The sequence below is a fragment of the Populus nigra genome, chromosome 8 (assembly GCF_951802175.1).
Source record: "Populus nigra chromosome 8, ddPopNigr1.1, whole genome shotgun sequence".
In the NCBI taxonomy this organism is placed as follows: Eukaryota; Viridiplantae; Streptophyta; class Magnoliopsida; order Malpighiales; family Salicaceae; genus Populus; species Populus nigra.
The window spans coordinates 17,952,098-17,974,746 of record NC_084859.1 but is presented as its reverse complement, the minus strand read 5'-3'; the positions used below and the strand labels follow the sequence as shown (position 1 = coordinate 17,974,746).

Below are 22,649 nucleotides of genomic sequence, written 5' to 3'. Positions count from 1 at the left end.
CTTTTCAAAAGTGTGTTTATCTTGAAAAAACATTAAATTGATTTTTTTTATATTTTCTTATGGTTTTAATGTGTTGATGTAAAACAAAAACATGAAAAAAAATTATTTAATACATTTTCAAGTGAGAAACTATTTTAAAAAGCACCATACACCACAATCTCAAATACACATTAAGTAATACTCTAAAAAACGTGAGGAAAATACTATTTCTCATGCTACTATTCACTAGGAAACAAATCACTGCGAATTGCCATATTGATTTGTTTTTCTTTAGTTGTTTTTTTATTGCACCTTTATTGCCACAAATTAATTAATGGCTGATTAAAGCACATTTATTGAGGAAAGTCAAGATTCAAGGATAAGAAAATAAAATGAAAAACATGGCAAATAGAGATGATTTTGTTAAAATTAGGGCTTCATGTATAGTTCAATCCTCAAAATGTTTAGATTATAAGTTTTTAGTTCTTAATAATTTATGAAATTTAATTTTATTCTCAAACTTTATTATTTTATTTTCTAATTAAAAAAAGAGATTAGTTGAATTTCAACATTAAAAAAAGAAAGTCTAAACGATTTAATCCACAGTGAAGCGTGTGGAAAATAGCAAGTTTAAGGTGTGTTTAAAATTGTAGTAGCGGTTGTGGTTTAAAATGTTTTTTCACTTAAAAATATATTAAAATAATATTTTTTAATTCTTTAAAAATTATTTTTTAACATCAGTATATTAAAATAATTTAAAAACATAAAAAAAATAATTTTTAATAAAAAAATTCAAAATTTAAAATAACCCGATATTGAAGCCTCACAATCACTAGCCAAATATGCTTTTTTCTCGTACCTTTCTTCGTTCATGGTTTGATATTCTAGTATCCTAGGCGTAAAGAAACCACACCAATTCATACCGAACTTGATGGTCCTGCAGAAAATAGCTCGACATCTCTCATTTTGACGTTCCCAAACATACGAAGCTCCGACTGCTTGTTCCCAATTCGTACGTCTAATGACTTTGCTTTCAATAATTTTCCAATTTGGTTTGGATAAAAGAGGCTTTGAGGATTTCAATACTCATTTTTGACCGTTGCTTTGAATGCAACGCCTTTCACAAGCAACGCCTCCCCGAAGCCGCACAGTCTCGCACACACGCGCTTTCACGGACACAAAACCTCATTGGCAAACAGGTCCCACTTGTGATGACTTGGCAAGACCCCATTGACACATCAGCATTTACGTACCCCTACGCCACCAACTTCATTTTTAAGTTTTCAATGTTCAAAATTAAACAATTTTATCATCAACAAAAATCAAATTAATTATTTCTTGATGATGAAAGTAAAAAATCAAATTCAAAATTCATAAAAGTAATAAAATTATTTCCGAAAACTATTACATAACAAAAATATTAGATCATTATGCTTTTATGTTTATCATCACAAAAATTTACTTTTATATCAAAAATTAAATCCCATAAAAAAGGTAATTTTGTAATTTTGAAAGAATTGACCATTAAAAATAAGAAAACGCGTAAATTAGGCATAAATTATATGTTTTACTTGAAATTATTTTAGTAATTTTATTGAAGGTAATTAAGAACTCTGGAAACTGAAAGGAAGCCATCTGAAATCTGAATACTCAATATAATATTTCTGGTTTCAACAAAAAAAATATATTTCTGGCTCAGATTTGCCCCTAATGGTCCACCGGCTTACGGTATCGTCTCTCACCAACCAAGAGCAATAAATTCTGAAACCACATTGATTCTTCCACGTGTACTTAAAACTCCCGCGTCTTAATCTATCCGTTAAACCTTAACGTTAACTCTCTCTCCTCTCTCTCTGCAACTCGCCTCCCCGTTGAAGAAGGAAAAGAAAAAAGAAGGGAAAAGAAAAAGATTCAAGAAATTTTTTTTTCCTGTTATTGATTTAAAGAAAAATAAAAAAATGGGAAAGTTGTTGTGCGATTCAACAGCAGCCGTTGCCGAAACGACATTTCAAACGCCAACTTCACCGGCTGTTCATTGGAGGGACGATCCAAAAGCCACCGTAGATCTCTCAGAACAAACTCTGACCATCGCCGCACAACCTACGTGGGAGGACGTGATTGGGTTGGAAGACCAGCAAAGACGCCACTTACAAAGGCTCCAAACCAAAGGAGTGCTATGGAAGCATCCCAAGAACGACGATTCGTTTCCGGCGGTGGTATTCAGGCTGTCGCATGGGGGAGACGTTTCGGCGGACGGGAACTGCCTGTTCACGGCCTCGCAGAGGGCGATGGCGGCGCGTGAGCTGGACGCGCGGAAGCTGAGGAGTAGGACGGTGAGGAGGTTTGTAGAGGACTTTGGATCTGTTAGCGGGGAAGAGAAGGAAGTGATAAATGGTGCTATAAAGCATATGTATGCGCCGGATCTGAAGAACGGGTGGGGGATACATGTCGTTCAAGAGATTAAACTCTTAGCCAACAAAGAAGATCGTGTTGCGCTAGATTCTGCTATCGAGGAGCTTGTTCTCTTAGGGATGCAAAGGTGATTGTTTCACTGTTTCTTTCTCTTATCTTTTTTTTTGTGTTATTTGTTTTTTGGATCTGTTTGTGTTAGTTTCTTTAAGTTCAAGAAATAAAGAAGATTTTTTGTTTTTTATTCTTTTTTTCCTGTCTTTAATTAAAAAATTATGTTTGTAATTTTGAAATGATATGTTATATTGAGATTTTATAGCAGCAGATGGTTTTTGCCACATTATTTTTTTGTATATTTTTGTGTGTCTAAGAAGAGTATAGAAAGTTATGGTTTTTGGCCGATTTAAAACGAGGTGTTGAGGGTTTTGTCAATGCGTTTCCTTGGATCTGTTGGTTCTAAATGGAAAAGGTGAATCGTCACTGTGTTTAGGCTCAAGATATGACAACTGAAAAAAAGATTATTTTTTCTTTCTTTCTGGATTGATTTTTGAAAAGGGAAGTGTGTTTTTGAGATGAGGATTTTTATTGCGGATGATTGTTGTTGCTTCTGCTTGTTTTTTTATTAGAATTTATTTTTGTGATTTGAAGAGAAATGGCGGCAGAGTCAATATACAAAGAGAGGTGTATAGCGGTGAATGATGGCCCGAGTTGGGCAAAATACATGTTGATCTCTGGTTCACCTGATGATGAGGATGATATCATCACTTTGCAGTATACCGAGGAAGGTTTATTATCTGTAGATGAGAATAGAGAAGGTCATGCTGCTGCTTTTGGTGATGATATTGCAATTGAGTGTCTTGCAACAGAGTTCAAGCGTGAAATCTATGTAGTAAGGACTAGATTTTGCAAGTTTAATTTGTTGTTCTCTCTCTGTTTTTCTTTTTTGAATCAACATATCCATTTAATCGTTTATATTTTGGTTTACATAATTGAGCAATGTATATGCAAGTATGCTAGGAATGAATTGTGACAGAGAAGTATGATTGTAAAATTCATGTTATTCTAAATCAGATGTGTGGCATATTCAACTAGTAATTTAGATAAACTACATTTAGGTTCCAAGTCTGATATTGCAGAAATGCACCATCAATGCAACAGCCTCACAAACTAGTTGTTGTTTGTTACACATACATCTCTTGTCATAGGCCAAAATTCTGTGATTGTTTGGCACCATTTGATAATGGTAACTATATGGTTATTTAAGTGATGCACAATATTTTCCAATCTGTTAACAAAATGGACATTTTGTGTTTGTCAGGATATAAAGATATTCATTCTATGTCCCCGAGGCATTTCCTTTGGCCTTTTATTCCTTTTCTTGTTCACATATTGTCTGGTTTGCTCTTGGTATTCATTTCTTGAGATCAAACTATCTCAGATGACAAAATCTCTTGTAGCCTAAAATGGTTTGTTACACTACCATGTGATCTAGTGGATTGCCTCCCTTTCTCTTATCACCGATATTAAGTGGCTATTTTTTTTAGTTTGCGGAGTTCCATTCTATGTAGTGGATTGCATGAGTGAAGCTGTGGAACTGATGCATGTCACTGGAGAGATTTGAAAAATGAATTTTTTCAGTTACTGATTGCAGATGGTAGAAAATAAATAACAACAACAATAATAATAATAAAAATTCTTGTACACTGCTAGAGTAACAGCTTTTCCTTTCACTGATATGGAGGAAGATGCTATAGATGGTCAGTTCAGTTGAATAGCTATTGCATATTCCGTCTGTGTTTGTTTAGCAAGCTGCATGAGGTCATTGTGTATAGCCACTCTTTTTGGAGTTGTTGTTCTGCTATTTTAATATCAAATTCCTATCTGTGATGTTGATGTAGGACCATGGAGTTCTAGAATTAGGAGTTTTAAAACTCCATGGTCCTAAAATTAAAACAACCATTAGTCTTTTAATTTTTATATGTAAATTTCTATTGATGATGGATCTGATGTTGTATGGCAAGTTGTATGTTGTGTTTTAGGTATTAGAGATACCGTAAAAGCTAACTTGTATTTCTTGTATGGAGATACGGCAAAAGCTAACTGCATTGTGAATGCTCAAATTTCCTCATAAATCAGACTTGTAGAAGTTGTATGTTGAATTTTAGTTATTAGAGATACTGTAAAAGCTAACTTGTATTTCTGGTATGGAGATATGGTAAAAGCTAACTGTATTATGAACGCTCAAATTTCCTCGTAAATCTGACTTGTAGGAGTTGCCATTGTTTCACTTCAACATTATGTAGTTTTTAATGCATAAAAAGGAATATTAGGAAAGAATACTTTATCAATACCATGCAACTATGTATTGCTGCTGTTTCCTGATTGAGTTTAGTTTATCAAGTCTTTCCAACATGGATAATTGTTAGAGAGTTCTACTTGTAATGATTTAGCTCTCATGTTCTGGTCAAACATTTTACAGGTGCAGGCACATGGATCTGATGCAATGGTTGACGAAGAAAATTGTGTCTTCTTTCTCCCACATCGTCCCAGGACTGAAATTTGTGAACCCCCCTTCTTTCTCTTTATGAAAGGAACAGGTAATGAAATTGTATAATCTATTTGAATGTTCAGGGTGAAAATTAAGTTCATTTTTCGTGTGTGTGTATATATATATTGTACACAGACAACTCACCACAAAAGATTAACTATTTGATTGAATTTTAGGTACTTTAGTTGCTGGCTAAAGAATTAAATTTTTATTTGTAATACAGGCTGGTGTGGTGCTGGAGCTGATCACTACGAGCCTTTAATTGCTCAGCCATCTTCACTTGTTTCCCAGGAGAAGGTTGCTTTTGTCCTTTGAGGGAATTAGTCCCTGCAGTTTTGTGACCTAGAGAGAGAGGTTGAATAGAAGTAGCCGCCGTATTTGTTTTTCTCCACAGAGTTAGACTTGCAATGTTCTCCTGATATTTTTTTCCCAAATAATCAGGAGGATATGATTGCATGACACAATTTTTTGTTAAGATCATTTAGCATCGATCATTCGACTCCCAGGTTCACTGCCTGCACTTGTAGTATTTGTAGTGAGTTGTATCGGCATTTGTTATTGTTGCTGAGTTTTCATAGGGTGCTTGTATGATCTTGAATTTCTGGCCAAGGATGGAACAGTGCTTGTATGTTCAAAGTTTAATTTGACTGATTAATTTCATCTATGCACCACAATTGTGGAACTATGATGACAGCTTATTTTCTGAGAACTCAGGTCCTGGAAATTGCGAGGCACTGAATGAAGGCAAGCTGAACTGTCTGAATATTAATTACTCAGCTTGGCTAAAATGGTATTTCCATAGTTCCATACAAAGAGAAGCAAAAAAAATATGAGGCGATCTCAACTGTTTTATTTCATTAGCGATCTCTACTGGCCCTTGCGGGGTTCTTAGGTTCTTTTTCGCAGAATGCAATCAAAACTCAAGACAGCTCTCACGATTTTATTAGATTCTGTAATGAATGAATGGTTGAAGATGCAAAACGATATTGTGATGATCTGTAATGTCACAAAACATTGTAAGAAAAGCAATGTGATTGTAATTTCTCCATGGTTTGTAGAAATTCTCTGATAGTCAGCTTCATGAGGAGGTCCTGATTATTTTTCTAATCATCTCTTCAAACAGCATTAGTTGCCTTATCATGGGTTAAAAAGAAGAGATGTTGATTTAGTTTCTCCTAGCATCTCTTTACAGCCCTCTTGCTTTTACTTTTGTTTGATAAAATCTTAAATCTAGTTAATATAGGAATTCTTGATGAAAAAAATTTGTGTTAGACTGGTTATTATAATACTTGTTTAATTAAATAGTTATATTTCTAGATAGATTAGAATAGTTAGATGTGCAATCTCCTTATAATATAAAGACTAATGCATTCAGAATTTAAGTATGTTAATAAAAAATATAGATATAAATATGTTGATAAAAGAAAATATGTGTTAAGAGTTGAATATCACGATCATAAGGATTTTTCAACTTCCAAGTGCAAGTAACAGCTTCAACGTTTGGCAGCAAGCAGTAGACATCACGTTGCACTGTTGCAGCAGCAGCTAACAGTTTTGGTCGCCCAGCAGTTCTGTAGCAGTAGCCTTTTGCAGCAAAAAAATAATTTAATTCCAATAGACAGCAGCTTGTCGCAATTATCAGATCCTTTCTCTTACAGCGTTCAGCAGCATAGGCGCGATAACAGTTCTTTGTGCCAACAGTAGCAGCAGCAGGCCTAGGTAGAAGCACCTCCTTCACAGTCGGAAAAAAAAAATAAAAAAATCCAGGAGCAATAGCTTGTAAAAAATCGAACCAATAGAGTTTTTAAGCCATTCAATTAAAAGGATGGGTTCTAATATAAATTAAATACATGCATCGTTGAGTGTTGACAAAAACAACTTTGAACATTGAAAAATTCAGACATGCAATCTTTGTTTGAGTATTATGCTTGGGACGTTGTTAAGAACAAAGTTCGAAAGTCAATGAATGTGTAAGAAACAAATCAAGCCAAGAAAAAAATTAAAAAGCCTGATATCACATCTTTTAAAAAGTGAAATTATTTGTTTTTGAAAAGATCATGCATGTTGAAACTACCAAAAAAACTTGAGGGATATTTTTAACAAGGCAAAGAAGATAAAGTTACAGAATTTATGGACATAGTTTGAGCTTCTCTGAATGAATAATAATGAGACTATTAAAGAGCATTTCTCACACAAATAAAAATTAGTTAATCAAATGAAAGCCAATAGAGAAAAGATGATAGATCTTCTAGTTATGAAGAAAATTCTTCGAAGCCTAACACTTTGTTTTAAGTACGTGGTAACAACTATTAAAGAATCAAAAGATTTGAGTGAGATGTCGATTGATGAATTACAAGACTTGTTAGCAGCTCATGAGCATCGCTTGAATTCAAAGAAATATGCAATAGCTATTGAAAATGCATTGTAATCTCAGTTGAACATGATGCCCAAAGAGAAAATCTTAAACAAAATTGAGCACAATCAACATTGTCAAAGTAGTAAAAGTAGAGGTGGAAGAAATAACAGTTTTGATTAATGATAAGGATACAATGGAAGGAAAGATTTAAATCAATATGACAAGTCTCAAATTCTATGCCATAAATATAAAAAATATGGTCACTATAAGAAAGATAGCAAGTTTCATATTCATTATCATAACTGCAAAAGATTTGGTCATTATCAATATGAGTATCGACTTAAAAACTCAAATAATAGGAACGTGCATGCCAAATTTATGGAGAGTAATAAAGATGCTCTCAAGACTTTGTTTTTAGCAAGCCATAATATAGAAAAGAAAGAAAATGTGTTTTTATTGATGACTTGTCACATAAACAAGAAAAATAAGAAGGGAAAATTTGAAACCAAATGGGAGTTAAATAATAAAGAAAAAGAAAAGCTAAGAAAGGAAGTCGAATGTATTGCTGAGAAGAGAGAAATTGTTTCTAGATTGCTCAAAGATGAGCATGATAGCCTTAAATTAGAGAAGAAGGCAATAAAAGATCAACATAAGTAAGATGTTGAGTCACTTAATTCATAAATAAAATAGAGCAAGAACATTTTGATAATTATAAAGCATTCAAAAGGAACCAGCAAACTTCTTGTTGGACATAAAGATGTAAAAGAGGGAATTGAAGAGTAGTTCTGATAAAAAGGTGTGAAGAGATGAATATCTATTTGAGCAATAAAAAAATAACCTTTGAGCTAGGGAAAAGAAGCTAACTTCAACATATTGCTTCTGTTAGAGAAAAAGCAGAAAAAGAGTTGGAACAAGTTGTTTTACAAAAGAAAAAACTTAATCATGAGAAAAAAAAAACAGAAACTTATGAAAATACATTACAACTAGTATATGATCAAAGCCCACTTGAAATATCAGCAAATAATGATCAATGACAACATGTTAGAAACGAGCTTATATGAATAAATGTTTATGAGGTAACTGAGATCAAACAATTAGATAATTTATTTACTTATTTTCTTATATTATCATATTATGATCCCGTGATTTTTGAAGATGCATTAAGAAAATAAGGTGGCGAAAGATTTTGGATGATGAAATTGATGTTATTAAAAAAACAATATTCAAGAATTAATGAAGTTTTCAAAAGGATGAAAATTGATGATGGAATAAAATAACACCTTAATTTTTGTCTTTCAATCTATTTTCTTTTTTATTTAAGTTTGTTACGGTTTTTATTATCATAGGTGAAAAATAGATATTCAAGATAATATTAAAGAAAAATCCTTCAACTGAGAGCTTAAAAATATTAGTTCAAGGAAGGGATTGTTAGATAAAATCTTAATTAATATACAAATTCTTGATTAAAAAAAAGGAATTTATGTTATATTAGTTATTAAAATACTTGTTTAATTAAATAGTTATATTTCTAATTAGATTATGATAGTTAAAAAAATAATTATTTTATAAATGTAAGACCAATACATTTAGAATTTAAACGAGTTAATAAAAAGTGCTGATATAAGTGTGTTAATAAAAAATTGTTGAGAGTTGAATATAATCAATAAAGCTTCAGAGATTCAAATAGCTGTTTGTTTTGTTTTGCAGCAACTTTTGCACGTCATACTTTCTTTCAAAGCTCTTCTTTTTAAGCTTCGTCAATGTCAAATCACTTCCTCTTCCTATCCCTCCCCGGTGAACATGGTTCACCGGGGAATCTAAGAAAATTCTTAGCTTGCAAAAGCAAGTGTATGCCAATGAACCCACAACGCCTTCAAATAAAGAAGGGTAACTGGCAATTTAGTATGGTTTGTTTAATTGATTAGATTTTGAGTTTATTTTTAAAAGATTATTAGTTTGAGTGTTATAAATTTTAGAGTCGATAAAAATTTATTTAATTATTAATTTTAATATCTTAGAAGATTAGTAAAAATATATGTAAGCCGGCTTGAATACCTATTTTAATTAAAATAAAATAAAAAAGAAAAAGAAAAGAATTAGGGTACTAGCATTTGTATCTTTGAGAAGGAAGGTTGTATCTAGACACGGTTCTTGTTGCTGGTAACTTAACATGACCCCTCGAAGGTTACATCAATAAAAATAATAGCAGTAAAAATATTTTCATTATCAATATTTAATTCATAGTAAAAATAATAGAAGTAATCGCAGATGATAGGGGATGGAAAATACATGGCGGTAATAATAATAGTATAGCAATGAAAATAATATATTTTAAAAGTATCTTATTATTTTCTTTTATTACTAATCAACGACTAACATAATAGTTATCTACGTGGCAGGTGCACCATGTCTCAAGAAGAAATAAAAATATCACAATTTTACTATTTTCAGCATTTTTATTTTCTCATAATGATATTAGAAAAAAAGAAAATGAAAATAACAAAAACTTCAAATGAAAAATTATAAAACTAATTAAGCAAGTGAGCTTATATTTATCTTACTTATTAGTTAGGATTAATTTTAGGTAAGAATAAAAGCTTAAAAAACACCACTAATGTCTAACATAAATATAAAATAATAATCAATCAATTACTTTTACTTTTATTTTTTGTCTACTTTTCATCTTGATATAAAACCAAAAATACTAAAAAAGTCATAAAATAACCGTTACTCGGATAAGTGCCACATCAATTAATTCATTGATGATATTCCAAAAATTCAACTAGCTTAGGAATAGAGATCTCAAATTGGATAATCAGTTAATCAATTGATCTTAATAATCTCATTTATTCTCCCTAACCAAAGTAGTTGATAGTTTATATTTGGTGTTTGGTAAACTAAAATGACTTGTGGTCAGTACCTGCAAAAGATTTCTTTTTATGAAGAAGGAGACTCTCTAATGCTTAAATAATTATTTTTTTAGAGAGAGAAAATAAAAAAAATATTTTAAAGAGAGATGCTCTGAAAATATATATGGAGTAGAGAATGAAGATTGTGAACTTTTGTTCTGAAGATCTCATTGTGTATTTATAACTCATGAGTCTTGTTTTTTTATGAAGAGAGGGGTCTAAAGTGTAATTTTATCATGATAGCATTTAATGAGAGATAAATATCCCTTATATCTATATTAATATTTGATGGAAATATGATAAGTCCTCAAAGGACTTTGATATACTAAAAAGGTATAATCTTACCTTAATAGCATTTCATGAGAGATAAATATCTCTTATATCCATATTAATGTTTGATAAGAATATAGTGGGTCATTTGAGGATTTTTATACAATTAAAAGTTGTAGGGAGATTGGAATCTAAGATGTCAAATGTAGCTAAACTCATGGAGGCCGAGTTCTTCCCCAAGGTTAGATCCAAATGAGGATGGTCATTCTCTTGAGTGTACCCAAGAGAAGATGGTCGTTATCTTAGACTTGGCGAGCTGCCGAGTTTAAATGCCCTGGGTTTGACATGTTTGCCAGACCCATGTTACCTTGGACTTGGTTGATTGTTAAGTCCAAGTGACGGAATGTCAAATACAAGTGTCTTATGTTTGACATGTTTATCAAACCCACATTATCTCATTTTCTTGGGCGTGTCAAGGGAGGATGATCATTCCCTAAGGCTTTCTAAGGGAAGATGTGCATTTTCATAGGCGTGTCAGGGGCTTGGCACACTACAAAGCCTATTGTGCCCCGGATTTGGCACACTGTCAAGCCCAATTAAGTTTGGATCTAGCTAGCATCTGACCTAGTGTGCTCGAAGCTAGGCACACTGCCAAACCTCCGCGTGGCTAGGCTTGGCACACCCAAGTCCCTATTCAGGGCATGCTCATTTCATTAAACATGCAAAAAAATAGGGTCATAAGTATTTTTTAGACCCATTAAAAAAGTTAAAAATAGAATATAAACTAATGATAGTATTGATCAAAATTCACGAGTATAAATATTCTAATAGAAATAAAAAAATAATAATAAGTAGAAGCATTTATGTAGAAATGATCATAACGTACTAGCACTTCATATATCATTTATCTTTGTCGAATTTTGACATGTGAACTCATTTGATAAAGGGATAAATGGGGCATCAGTATATTGCAACAAAAACTAACTGAGATTTTTTATTAATCCAATTTTATGAGTATAAGTATCTAAATAGAAAAAAAATTAGTTCATATACTCAAATAGAAAAAAAATATATTAAGTACAAGTACTTCAAATGATATTATCTTTGCACCATTTATGAAAAAAGAATCATTCTTGTTCTTTGTTTTTTATTTTCCACCTTCTTCATGAAAAAATGAAAATTAAACATATAAAACGAAACTATATACATTCGATCTAGAAAATTTTGTACATGGGCGAGTCTCTTTCACATGGCTTGTACTGTAACAATTCAAATGTTAAGGTGGCCATGCATAATAAAGTAGCTTTCCATCTATAAAATCAAGCGTGGCCATGTATTTGATTGTTAGTTTAGATACTAAGATTGTGGAGGTGATCATGGCAGGTTGTACATAATATAGGAATCTTGCTTTGCCTAGTAAAAAAGTTACCAACCTAATTTTCTAAGTATTTTGACAATGACCTTGATACCAGTGTTCATGGGCGCTGCACCTCCTTTACAAGCTCCTTTATTGTCCCCATTCAACAAACGTGCTGCCATCTGCTTCAACTATAGACGAAAAGGCTATACAAAACCATGTTCAAAAAGCATAGAAATGAAATGCCCATTTTCACCACAATTCTCTTCTGTTCAAAAGCTTAAGCAAGAAGAATATTAAACATGTATTTCTTTCTACGAGTGACCTTTTCTTTTCTTTCTTATTTTCCTGCTGAATAACATAGATTGAAACAATGTATTTATGCTACATGCATACTTAATTCTGTCCTAGTTCATGTTTATGTTATGCCTATGGGTCTGGCTTTACAGACTGGATTGTTGAATCCAGAAACTAGGGGTCTTCACTGGTTGCTGACGCTAGCTAACACATATTTATTAAGTAAAATTCCAGATGGAGAATTCAAAACCATTAACAGCAATGGTGGAAAGCAATGGAGGCTATAACATATTCTCAACCCGCCATGCCTTTTTACATAAGCAATTTCCTCTACACCTAAACAACAATAAAGTAGGATTTCTTGAATCCCCACCAAAATATCCTCCATCATTTCCCTTTTCCCTCCCTATTTAAGCCCTTGTCTCCATTCCACCATTGTCTGTCAGATGTGTGTCCTCACTGAGCCTTTTCTAACTAAGTTCTCCTTAGCTTTCCCCATTAAAATCATAATCTCTAAACTCACTAAGAAACCCCACTAAACTTCTTGTTATACCTCTTTCAACAATGGATACTATAAGCAAGGCTAAAAAGCTTCAAGCTATGCACAGTTTGAAGACTCAGTTTTATTACAATCTCATGTTTCTTTCTTTCCTTGCCTTGACGTGTAGTTTGCTTTTTTCCTTTCCTCTTTGGTTTCCATCCCTATGTTCAACCATGAAGCTATTTCTATCTCTATCCATCCCAAATAAGTTTTCCTCCTTCTTTAGCCCCAAGTGCTTGTTTATACTGGTAAATGTCATTGTTGTCTTTCTTGTTGGAGAATCAAGGTTTGTTGGGTCTCACTCATCTCCAGTGGGCGAAATTTATGATGAATATGTAGAGAGGAGCTGGAGTCTTAGAGGTGTGTCAGCTCATCAAGACAAGGCAGAGGAGAGTAAACTGGAGGTGAACTTGGTTGACCAAGAGACTAATGTTCAAGATAAAGAAGTAGTGCTGAAGGAAGAAGTTGCTGAATTAACCAACAAAGGAGATAAAGAAGTAGCGGTGAAGGAAGAAGAAGATAGAGAAGCTAATGAATTAACCAGCAAAGGAAAGAAGGATGCTCATGAAGAGGTTAAAGTAAAAGAAGATAGGCATGAGGAGAAGGAAATAAGTGAAGAAGAAGAAGAGGGTGGATTGCCTCCAGAGGAACTAAACAGAAGAGTCGAAGAGTTCATTGCAAGGGTTAATAAGCAAAGGTGGCTTCAAGCCCAGTTATTAGTCTGTTGTAAGGCATGATTACTAGGATCCAGACACTGTAGTGCCGTCAGAAAGTTGGAGCAAATACTGTATTCCTTGCTGCTGTGGTCATTATTTTTGGCACAATAAATCTGCCAAGTTTTCTGTACTTGGAACTTAGGAGAAGGGCTTTGTAATTAATCTGTACTTATAAATATTTATCTCTATTGACAAACAGTTTATAAATAAAGGGCTCTTCATTTTTAATTTTTTTACCATTTATTAATTGAAAAGGAACGGCGAGAGGAGGAAAAAAAATAATGCTCTGGTGCTTTAAACAGAAGTGTTGACAGTAAATATGGTATTGTAAAGGAAAAATTGGTGTTCTTAATTAATTATCTTAGCCCCCTTGCAACTCCCAGCTTGATCCATGAATTATTATTTTTTTAATGAAGCGAGGTACCTCAATACACATAAATTACATAATTTAATGAATCATTAGAGGACTTCCAGATGACATGATTAAGTAAATTAATTCTTATTCCTTGTTTTTAATCTCACAAGTTTAATTTTCATTCTCATTCATAGTACTCTTCATTTTCATTTTAAAACTTTAATTTGCACCCCAATCATTAATTCCATTTTTTATTACCAAATAACATCATCATGGCTGTGGAATTCCATGACACTTGAAATCATGATCCATTCCCTTGTTAAGTAATTTGTGAAGTCATTGGTCATGAGTTATCTAGAATAAAACAATTCACAATATATATAAAGAGGTTTGAAGAGATGGACAAAATTAAATAGCTACCGGTGTAGCCTCGCTATAGTCATTGACAGGAAAGAAAATTATTGGTTGTCTGCATAAATATGCTCTAACAAACAAGATATCTAAGCAAAACCTAGTTATCACCAGCTTGTAGTGTAATGTTGGGTCTTGAGACATGGAAGAACATCCAGTTGTTTCTGCTGACTCTAGGTGGTGAGCGGTGGGTTTGAAATGTCAAGGGGAATATTGCTTTTTTAGGAGGCAAGACAACGCTATTTCAAATGGAACTCCTTGGAATCTGGGAGTATTTTCTGGGCCAGCCTGCATCCATTGTGACTTTGACCCTTGCATGGCTCATATTCCTTCCTTAGCACATAAGAGTACAGAATAAGATAAAAGATGTTCAGGAATGAAATTGATGTGTTGAATAGTTGTTTGATTTTTTAGTTGAATCAATATGATTTATTTTACATAGTTAAAATATATAACAATTTGATATAAAAAGCTTAAAGGGTTGGTAAGTGGTACATTATAGATGATGTCTGATAAGATTGGTGATCAGTGATTGGTAATAGCGGGCGGTGTTTGGTAAATCAGGTGACTGGTAGTTAATATAGGTAAAAGATTTTTTTTTTATGGACGTGAGGACTCTTTGATGGTAAAGGTAAAGTTAGTCCTTGTGTTTGGTAAAACATAATAATATTTTTACTCTGAAAATATATATGATAAAAATATTGAGAATGAAGAGATTGTAAACTTTTGACTTGAAAGATTCATAGTATATTTATAGCACATGAATCTTGTCATTTTATGGAGAGAAATGACTGAAGTGTAATTTTATTTTTGTAATATTTTGAGTTATATTCTACTTAAAATGATACTTAGTATATCAATATAAAATACTTAAGGACCCGCATGAGATTCGAGAAAAATTATTTGGCGAGTGTTGAACTTAGGAAAGGTGTCTGAGCCAATTAGAGATGACAGTGGGTCCGAGCATGTTACTTGGATCCAAACAAGTCTCGGGTGTGATAATTCAAGCTCACAAGGACGCTAGGATACATGCCCAAGACCCTTGATGCTTGGCGCAGTCCTGCATGGACATAAGCTCACTGGGGTGCATTGGGCGGATGTCCAGTGCACTACATTGCGCCCATACAGGGAGCATGAGCTCCGGCTACCATTCTTTATCCCATGTATTTTTAGTGTTTTTTGGGTTTTATTTTTATTTTTTTTTTGTTTGGATTTATTTTGGAAGAATTTTTGGATTCATTTTATTTGGATGGATAGGTTGGTTAAAAAAAAAAAAAGTGCAAGCTGGTTAAAACTTTCATTGGTGGGTGGTGGCTAAGCTCTTGGTGTGTTAATACCTAACATGGTTGTATTGCCCTTGCGTCTCTACAATTTTGATGGAAGTGCATTATATTACAACAAATATACATGAAGCTGATTTTTGTCATGTAGCAAGTCCAAGCATGATGAAAGGGCTCTCCACTTTTCACATGTTTCGCTCCCCGCAATGTTTCGAATCCCACAAATTTTGGATTTACATGCAAGAATACGGTTTAGATACATTGAAGTTCATCATTTTTAAGTTCCAGTACAAAGGCCAGAGGTTGTTTGGTGTCGGTTTCGTTTTATGGTTTCTACTATTTTCGAAAAAACAAGGAACAGGATATGAAAGCTTGTTTATTTTTGGACACATGAACGGGTGGGTTTGTTTGTTTGTTTTTTTTTTTGGTAATTGCGGTTGTTTGAGGAGTTTACGCATATCTTGATTAATTTTTTAAGATTTTAAAGTTAATGACCAGAATTTTTTTAATAATTTTAAAATTTATAACAATCAAACTAAGAGAAGTAAATCTAAAAATCGAGATTGCATGTTATATATAATTTTATCTGTTCTTTAGACCGGGCTCATAAACCCTTTTATATTATTGTACCCAATAAAAATGTAGGCCCAGGATCATTACGGGCCTCGAAGTTATACAAGCCTCCTGAATTGGACTTTTACTATCTTGGAACTCGACTTAGCCCTAGGGTGCCTTGGAAATCCAATGCTCCCAGAGATGAACAATCCTTGAATTAGTCGAAGAGTTATTCTTGATTTGAGTGAGACTGTTGATAGGAGAACATGTTTTTAAATTTCTTAATTATAAAAATTATAAGCTTATTAGAGTACAGGTCTATTAGGAGGGTATTTGGCAATGTAGTTGTGGTTGCTTTTCAAATAAATTTTCGTGCCGAAATGCATGTTAATGATATTTTTTTATTTTAAAAAAATTATTTTTGACATTAGCACATCAAAAAGATTTAAAACATATAAAAAATATTAAATTTTAGTAAAAAAATTTGATTTTTTTGATAACACGGTTTACATCACGTTCCCAAACATATTTTAGATCTATTGGACTACAAAATAAACAAGTAGTTTCGAATATCGTATGAACTTGATTCAATTATAGAGTAATTATTGTTGTTAATTTTTATTGATTATTTATTGCCTTGCATCATTTTTTAATTATAAAAATAAAAATAACATTAGATAATTATTCACTCATCCTATTTTATTTTTTTATTTGAAGGATTTTGTATATATAAATTTTTTACACTTTCATTTCATCACTCACATTCAAGTATAGAATATATTTAAATTTTTTTCTTCACCATTTCATTGTTGTCCTTTTATCTTTATTATTTACTAATAAAAATAACAATCATTGTTAATTTTGTATCACTATAACAATTACTATACCATCATCATCATCACTCTATTTATCATGCATGTACCATAATATCACTATTTCACTACCATAATTAAATGTGTCATATTATTAGTTTTATATTTTAACTTGTAATATGTTTTTATATTTTTTAATTAAATATTTTTTTCTGAAAATATTTTCCTTCATGTACCTGTTGCTAGAGATAGGCGCATGAAAAGCTATGGCTGAGGTGCTGAAGCTTGGAACGCAATTGACGTCTTTGAGCAGGATTCTCATCATCATTATTTCTAAGAGATATTCCATATTCGTAATGTTTTGTAATATGGTAGCAGTTATTTTTTAAATATTTTTTTATATTAATAATATATTTTTAGTTTTTTAAAATTGTTTTTAATATCAACATATCAAAACGATCCAAAACATACAGATTATATTAAATTTTAATAAAAAAATAAACTTTTTAGAAACACAGTTTGCCCAAATAATTTCTTCATAATTGCCTTTCGAGGGTCCTATTGAAAAATCTTATTGTTATAGTGATATTTTTCTAATTATTTTTCGAGTCTATATTGAAAAAAAGTCGAATACAAAGAAAAAAAATATAAAATTTATATAAAAATATCATTACTTAGAATTTTTTATTTTAATTACATCTATTTTCTTTTTAAAAATAAATTTAAAAAATAACTAAACAGCATCGTAAAATCTCTCGATCTTGTCTTGTTTAGCTATAGCAGCCCTCAATGATACAGCTTATCCACATGATTTTGACCACCCGAGAAGCCCACTTATGACCGCACACCAGACCAGATGAGTTTCTTGGTTTTGACAGTCATGTATAATGCTGGCTTTATTATTTTTTTATTCCCGAGTTTTTAGGTTTTTTTCCATGTAAAATGATGTCGTATTGTTAATTAAATTTAAATAAAATTGAACAGTATCGTTACAGAATATTACACCCATATAGCATATTGAAGAATAAAAAAATACAATGAAATATTAAATAAATACATAAAACTAAATTTATGCAAATTTACTATTTTATTAAATAAACCACGAATTGTTAAATGATGCAAATTAATTCTCTACTTTTCTCTTTAGGTTGAAATCGATAATATTAAAAATAAATTGTTAAATGTCTCTTGAATCCTGAATTAACCCGCTGAATCAGCCGAGGTTTTACAATAATGGAAAAACCTCCGGTTTAATTAGAGAGGGAATCAAATTAAAAAATAATTTTGTGATGCCATTTGTCTCTCTGAAGGAGTAGAAGAAGTAATTAATTAATTTTAATATACTGTCTTCTCTCTCTTGAAAAAGAAAATAAAATACAGGTGTTGCTTGCAAAGACAAAAGAGCAGCCTTTCGGAGATCTCAAGGGCCTTGCGATTGCGCTCACCCCTCGACGTTTCCGAGGTTATTCTGAGGCCTCGGTCACCACCATTGCCAACTCCCTCAAAACCCATCTCTTTGATTCTACCAAAACACACACACACACACACTTTTAAAAGAGAAAGCAGAGATTGTTATCAATCTACAAAGATAAACAAAAGAAGAATGGCTGCACTTTATTCGACGACATGTCGTTCACATGCATACTCTCTATTACCACCTTCTTCTTCATCATCATCATCATTCCATGGGCAGAATCATCAACGATTAAACTTCTCTTCTTATATTGCGAAAAGGGTTTTACCAGCTAAGGTTTCTTTTCATTCTCGAAGAAATTATCATTTAAATGTGGTTCTCATGCAAGATGGTTAGTCCTTTTAGTTTTATTGTTCTCATCTTCTTTTTTTTCTTTTTTTCTAAAAACGATTGTTTTTTTAGTCGTATGAATTGTTTAGCAGATTTATTTGTATATTTTTTGATATGTTTGGTTAAATTGCCTACTTGTACCGTTGTGTGTCTTTTTGATTGCCGAATGCTTGATTTGCCTTTTGTTTTATTGCTATAAAATCCAAGGATGCCCTTTAATCTATATGGCTTCGGTTGTGATCAGGGTTTATATATATAAATTAAAAACAGTATAAAAATCAGAGAATTTTTCTGCTTTTGATATTTTCGCTCGTCATTTTTTGAGATATTACTTGATCCCTCTCTTTGTGAATAATGAATATCTATGCTCTCTTGTTTGTTCTTATTTGAATGGTAACTGATTGCAGGTGCAGTGGCCACTCCAGCGACCCCGGTTGAAAATGAGACTCCTTTTAAGAAATTGAAAGGTGGGTTGTTGACTTCAGTGCCATCAACTCAGGAATTCAAGGAAGCAGCTAGTTTTTATGTGAAAAAAGATGAGTCAACTGTCAGTATCACTGTGGTTGGTGCATCTGGGGACCTTGCGAAGAAAAAGATATTTCCTGCACTTTTTGCTCTTTATTACGAGGGTTGTCTCCCGAAGGTTCAAATTTGATTTTTTCTATCGTCTGTCTACCCTTGAAAGTTTGATTTCAATTTTCGATTGTTTATAAAGTTTTCTTTTTGAGCTTATGATAATATATTAAGTTGTGAAGTTATTTGGTGGCAGCATTTTACAATCTTTGGCTATGCTCGGAGCAAGATGACTGATGCTGAACTTAGAAACATGGTTAGCAAGACACTTACTTGCAGGATTGATAAAAGGTGACTTTGGATAATTTTTTTGGCCTTGACGTGAAGTTTACATGTTATAAATATCCATGATTTATTTGGAGGTTGGGACATGATATGTACGTCTGCTTCTGAATTTTCAGGGAGAACTGTGATGAAAAGATGGACCAGTTTCTCAAGAGATGTTTCTACCATTCTGGTCAATATGATTCACTAGAAAACTTTGCTGAGTTAGACAAGAAGTTGAAAGAACATGAGGTAATGGGGGTCTAGGTCAGCACCCTAACAGAATGGATTATCTCTTTTAGTAGTAGATGACTTATGGGTGATTGGCATGTAAATTGAACGTTTAGGAAAATTCTCTTTTCCATCTGTGGTTATGTGGATTGGAGGGCTTCCTGATAAGTATATCACTTTTGACTCGTGGAGTCAGTTGGAAACTGTGCATTATTGTTACCTGTAGACATTCCTAGTAAGGTGCAAAAAATTGGCTGATTGGGTGTCAGGGAAGTTTTAGAGTTCAGATATTTTCTTCAATGCCTAGATTTTATGCGCCTTAGCTTTTGCACCTCTTTATTGATGCACATCCTTTAATTGTATTGGAAACTTGCAAATTGCAATGCTAATCATATAGAATATTCTTGCACCTCTATATTGGTGTTACCACTTACCATTTCCAAGCTGATTGAAAGAGTTTCGATGTAATTATGGGTATAATTGTTGGGTAGGTGCATTTAGAAATGAAAAGCAGCATTGCAGTTAATGAAAGAGGTATTTGGTCATATAATTTTCAGAACTGGTCATTGTGACTATGGGCATGGCAATTGAGCTTGCAAAGTGGTGGCATTTTATATTGCTGGATGCACCTTTAAAATTTTATCACCATCCTTCATTATCATTTTCATGATTTCGCCTTTAAACTATAATTCTCATTGTTCTTTACTATTTTGGTTTTATGTCTGGTGAATTATGCTGCAACTGAGATGCAATTAGTATTTTATCTGTTGTTTAGAATATTGTAGAATGTCTTTTTTTTTTTTTTAAGGTTAAGATACAATGGGGTTCTTTACAAATTTTCTATAAATAGTTCTACAACATGAGCATTTATATAATCGGATTCTGCTTGATAATGAAAGTTGCATGTGCAGGGTGGGAGAGTTTCTAATCGCCTCTTTTATCTGTCAATTCCTCCAAATATATTTATAGATGCGGTGAAATGTACAAGCTCATCAGCTTCATCTGGTATTGGCTGGACCAGGGTCATTGTTGAGAAACCCTTTGGCCGAGATTCAGATTCCTCAGCTGCTTTGACAAAAGCCCTCAAGCAATACTTAGAAGAAGATCAGATATTCAGGTAGAAGATTTCTAAATTCAATCAGCTTTTATGAAGGGATTTGGAGCACAATCTGATCAGATGGATATTCCCTTTTTTTTTCAGGATAGACCACTATCTGGGAAAGGAACTTGTGGAAAACCTGTCTGTTCTTCGCTTCTCTAATCTCATTTTTGAACCCTTATGGTCAAGGCGGTATATCAGAAACGTACAGCTGATATTCTCTGAAGATTTTGGCACTGAAGGACGTGGAGGGTACTTTGCATTATAAAATGAGAGCATACTTTGCAATTCTGCATTCTATTTAAGAGCTTACAGTTAAAACTTTTGAATTGGTTGCAACTAGGTATTTTGACAATTACGGAATAATAAGAGACATAATGCAGAACCATCTGCTTCAAATACTAGCCCTCTTTGCGATGGAAACACCTGTCAGTTTGGATGCAGAGGACATCAGAAACGAAAAGGTTATTGTTACTTGCTTGAAAGTGAGCCATTTTAGCACAATCTTTTTCCCTAGTTTAAATATCATTTCTTGTTGGATTGCAGGTCAAAGTTTTACGATCAATGAGGCCTTTACAACTTGAAGATGTTGTTGTTGGGCAGTACAAGAGCCACACAAAAGGGGGAGTTACTTACCCAGCATACATTGATGACAGCACTGTGCCAAAAGGCAGCTTAACTCCAACATTTGCTGCAGCTGCTCTCTTCATAGATAATGCAAGATGGGATGGAGTGCCTTTTCTAATGAAAGCTGGCAAAGCATTACATAAGAAGAGGTGAGCATTACTACATTAATGGCAAAATGTACCAGGTGTTTGCTTCAAGAAACTAACCTTTTCTCTCATGACCGAGTAATATGTTTATAATACATGTAATTTTCTTGTTTTTCCCAGGGCTGAGATAAGGGTGCAGTTCCGGCATGTGCCTGGCAACTTATACAATCAGGATTTTGGGAATGATCTTGATCTGGCTACAAATGAGCTTGTTATTCGAGTGCAGCCAGATGAAGCTATTGATTTGAAGATCAATAACAAGGTCCCTGGATTGGGAATGAGATTGGACCGTAGCAATCTAAATCTTCTCTATGCAGCAAGGTAATGTTTAAGATCACTTGAATGTTATTCATGAAAAGCCTTCTTTATATGCAGCAAGGTGCATCCAACAATATCTTGATTGCAAATTAACTTGGTATGCCATTTGTAGATATTCAAAGGAGATTCCAGATGCATATGAGAGGCTTCTGCTGGATGCAATTGAAGGGGAAAGGAGATTGTTTATCAGGAGTGATGAACTGGATGCAGCCTGGGCACTCTTCACTCCCGTTCTGAAGGAGCTTGAAGAGAAAAACGTTATCCCCGAGTATTATCCTTATGGTAGTCGAGGCCCTGTTGGGGCTCACTATCTAGCTGCAAGATACAACGTCAGATGGGGCGACCTTGGTATAGAGCAATAACTCGGGGGGGTTTTGACACTTAATAGTGTAGCGGGATAAGACGAGCAGATCGCTTTGTTATTTTTCTGTCATTTGTTAGGGTTACTTAATTTTCTTTATCTTCGTGGGTTACGAAAGAGCTCTTGTATATGAACTCGTTGGACACTAGGAGCATGCCAGTTACTGGTGCAAGCAAGCAAAATTTATCATTGAAGAAAAGGAATATTTTTCCTTTTGTGTTTTAAACAATCCTTTTGTTTTTGGCTTTGCCATGTATTGTTGGTTCTTCGAGTTGAAAATTAGAAGAAATACAAATTGAGTTTAATTTTTGTTAACACGTTGTATTTTCCCTTTTATTATCTGTCAGGAGGTTTACTGAGCCCGTCGTAATTTAATTTTTTATGCTGATTTCTAAAAAATTATAAATTCAACGTAATTAGATCAATTATAA

At 33.1% G+C, this 22,649-nt stretch overlaps 3 protein-coding genes across 3 annotated transcripts; all 3 read left to right on the top strand.

Annotated features, from left to right (window-relative positions):
- The first annotated feature begins 1,718 nt into the window (after positions 1-1,718).
- On the top strand, positions 1,719-5,621 carry LOC133702146 (uncharacterized). Its single transcript, XM_062126386.1, has 4 exons — positions 1,719-2,518; positions 3,037-3,277; positions 4,868-4,985; positions 5,160-5,621. The coding sequence occupies exons 1-4, from the start codon at positions 1,938-1,940 to the stop codon at positions 5,249-5,251; spliced, it is 1,032 nt and encodes a 343-aa protein (XP_061982370.1). The 5' UTR covers positions 1,719-1,937; the 3' UTR covers positions 5,252-5,621.
- A 6,866-nt stretch (positions 5,622-12,487) lies between these two features.
- LOC133700408 (uncharacterized) lies at positions 12,488-13,610 on the top strand. Its single transcript, XM_062123924.1, has one exon. It carries the CDS (start codon positions 12,690-12,692, stop codon positions 13,401-13,403), a length of 714 nt encoding a protein of 237 aa, XP_061979908.1. The 5' UTR covers positions 12,488-12,689; the 3' UTR covers positions 13,404-13,610.
- Positions 13,611-18,168: 4,558 nt separating this feature from the next.
- Positions 18,169-22,533, top strand: LOC133702400 (glucose-6-phosphate 1-dehydrogenase, chloroplastic-like). Its single transcript, XM_062126739.1, has 10 exons — positions 18,169-18,600; positions 19,007-19,242; positions 19,369-19,463; positions 19,574-19,688; positions 20,579-20,784; positions 20,869-21,018; positions 21,110-21,230; positions 21,313-21,542; positions 21,660-21,860; positions 21,970-22,533. Exons 1-10 carry the CDS (start codon positions 18,399-18,401, stop codon positions 22,217-22,219), a joined length of 1,806 nt encoding a protein of 601 aa, XP_061982723.1. The 5' UTR covers positions 18,169-18,398; the 3' UTR covers positions 22,220-22,533.
- Positions 22,534-22,649: the final 116 nt, after the last annotated feature.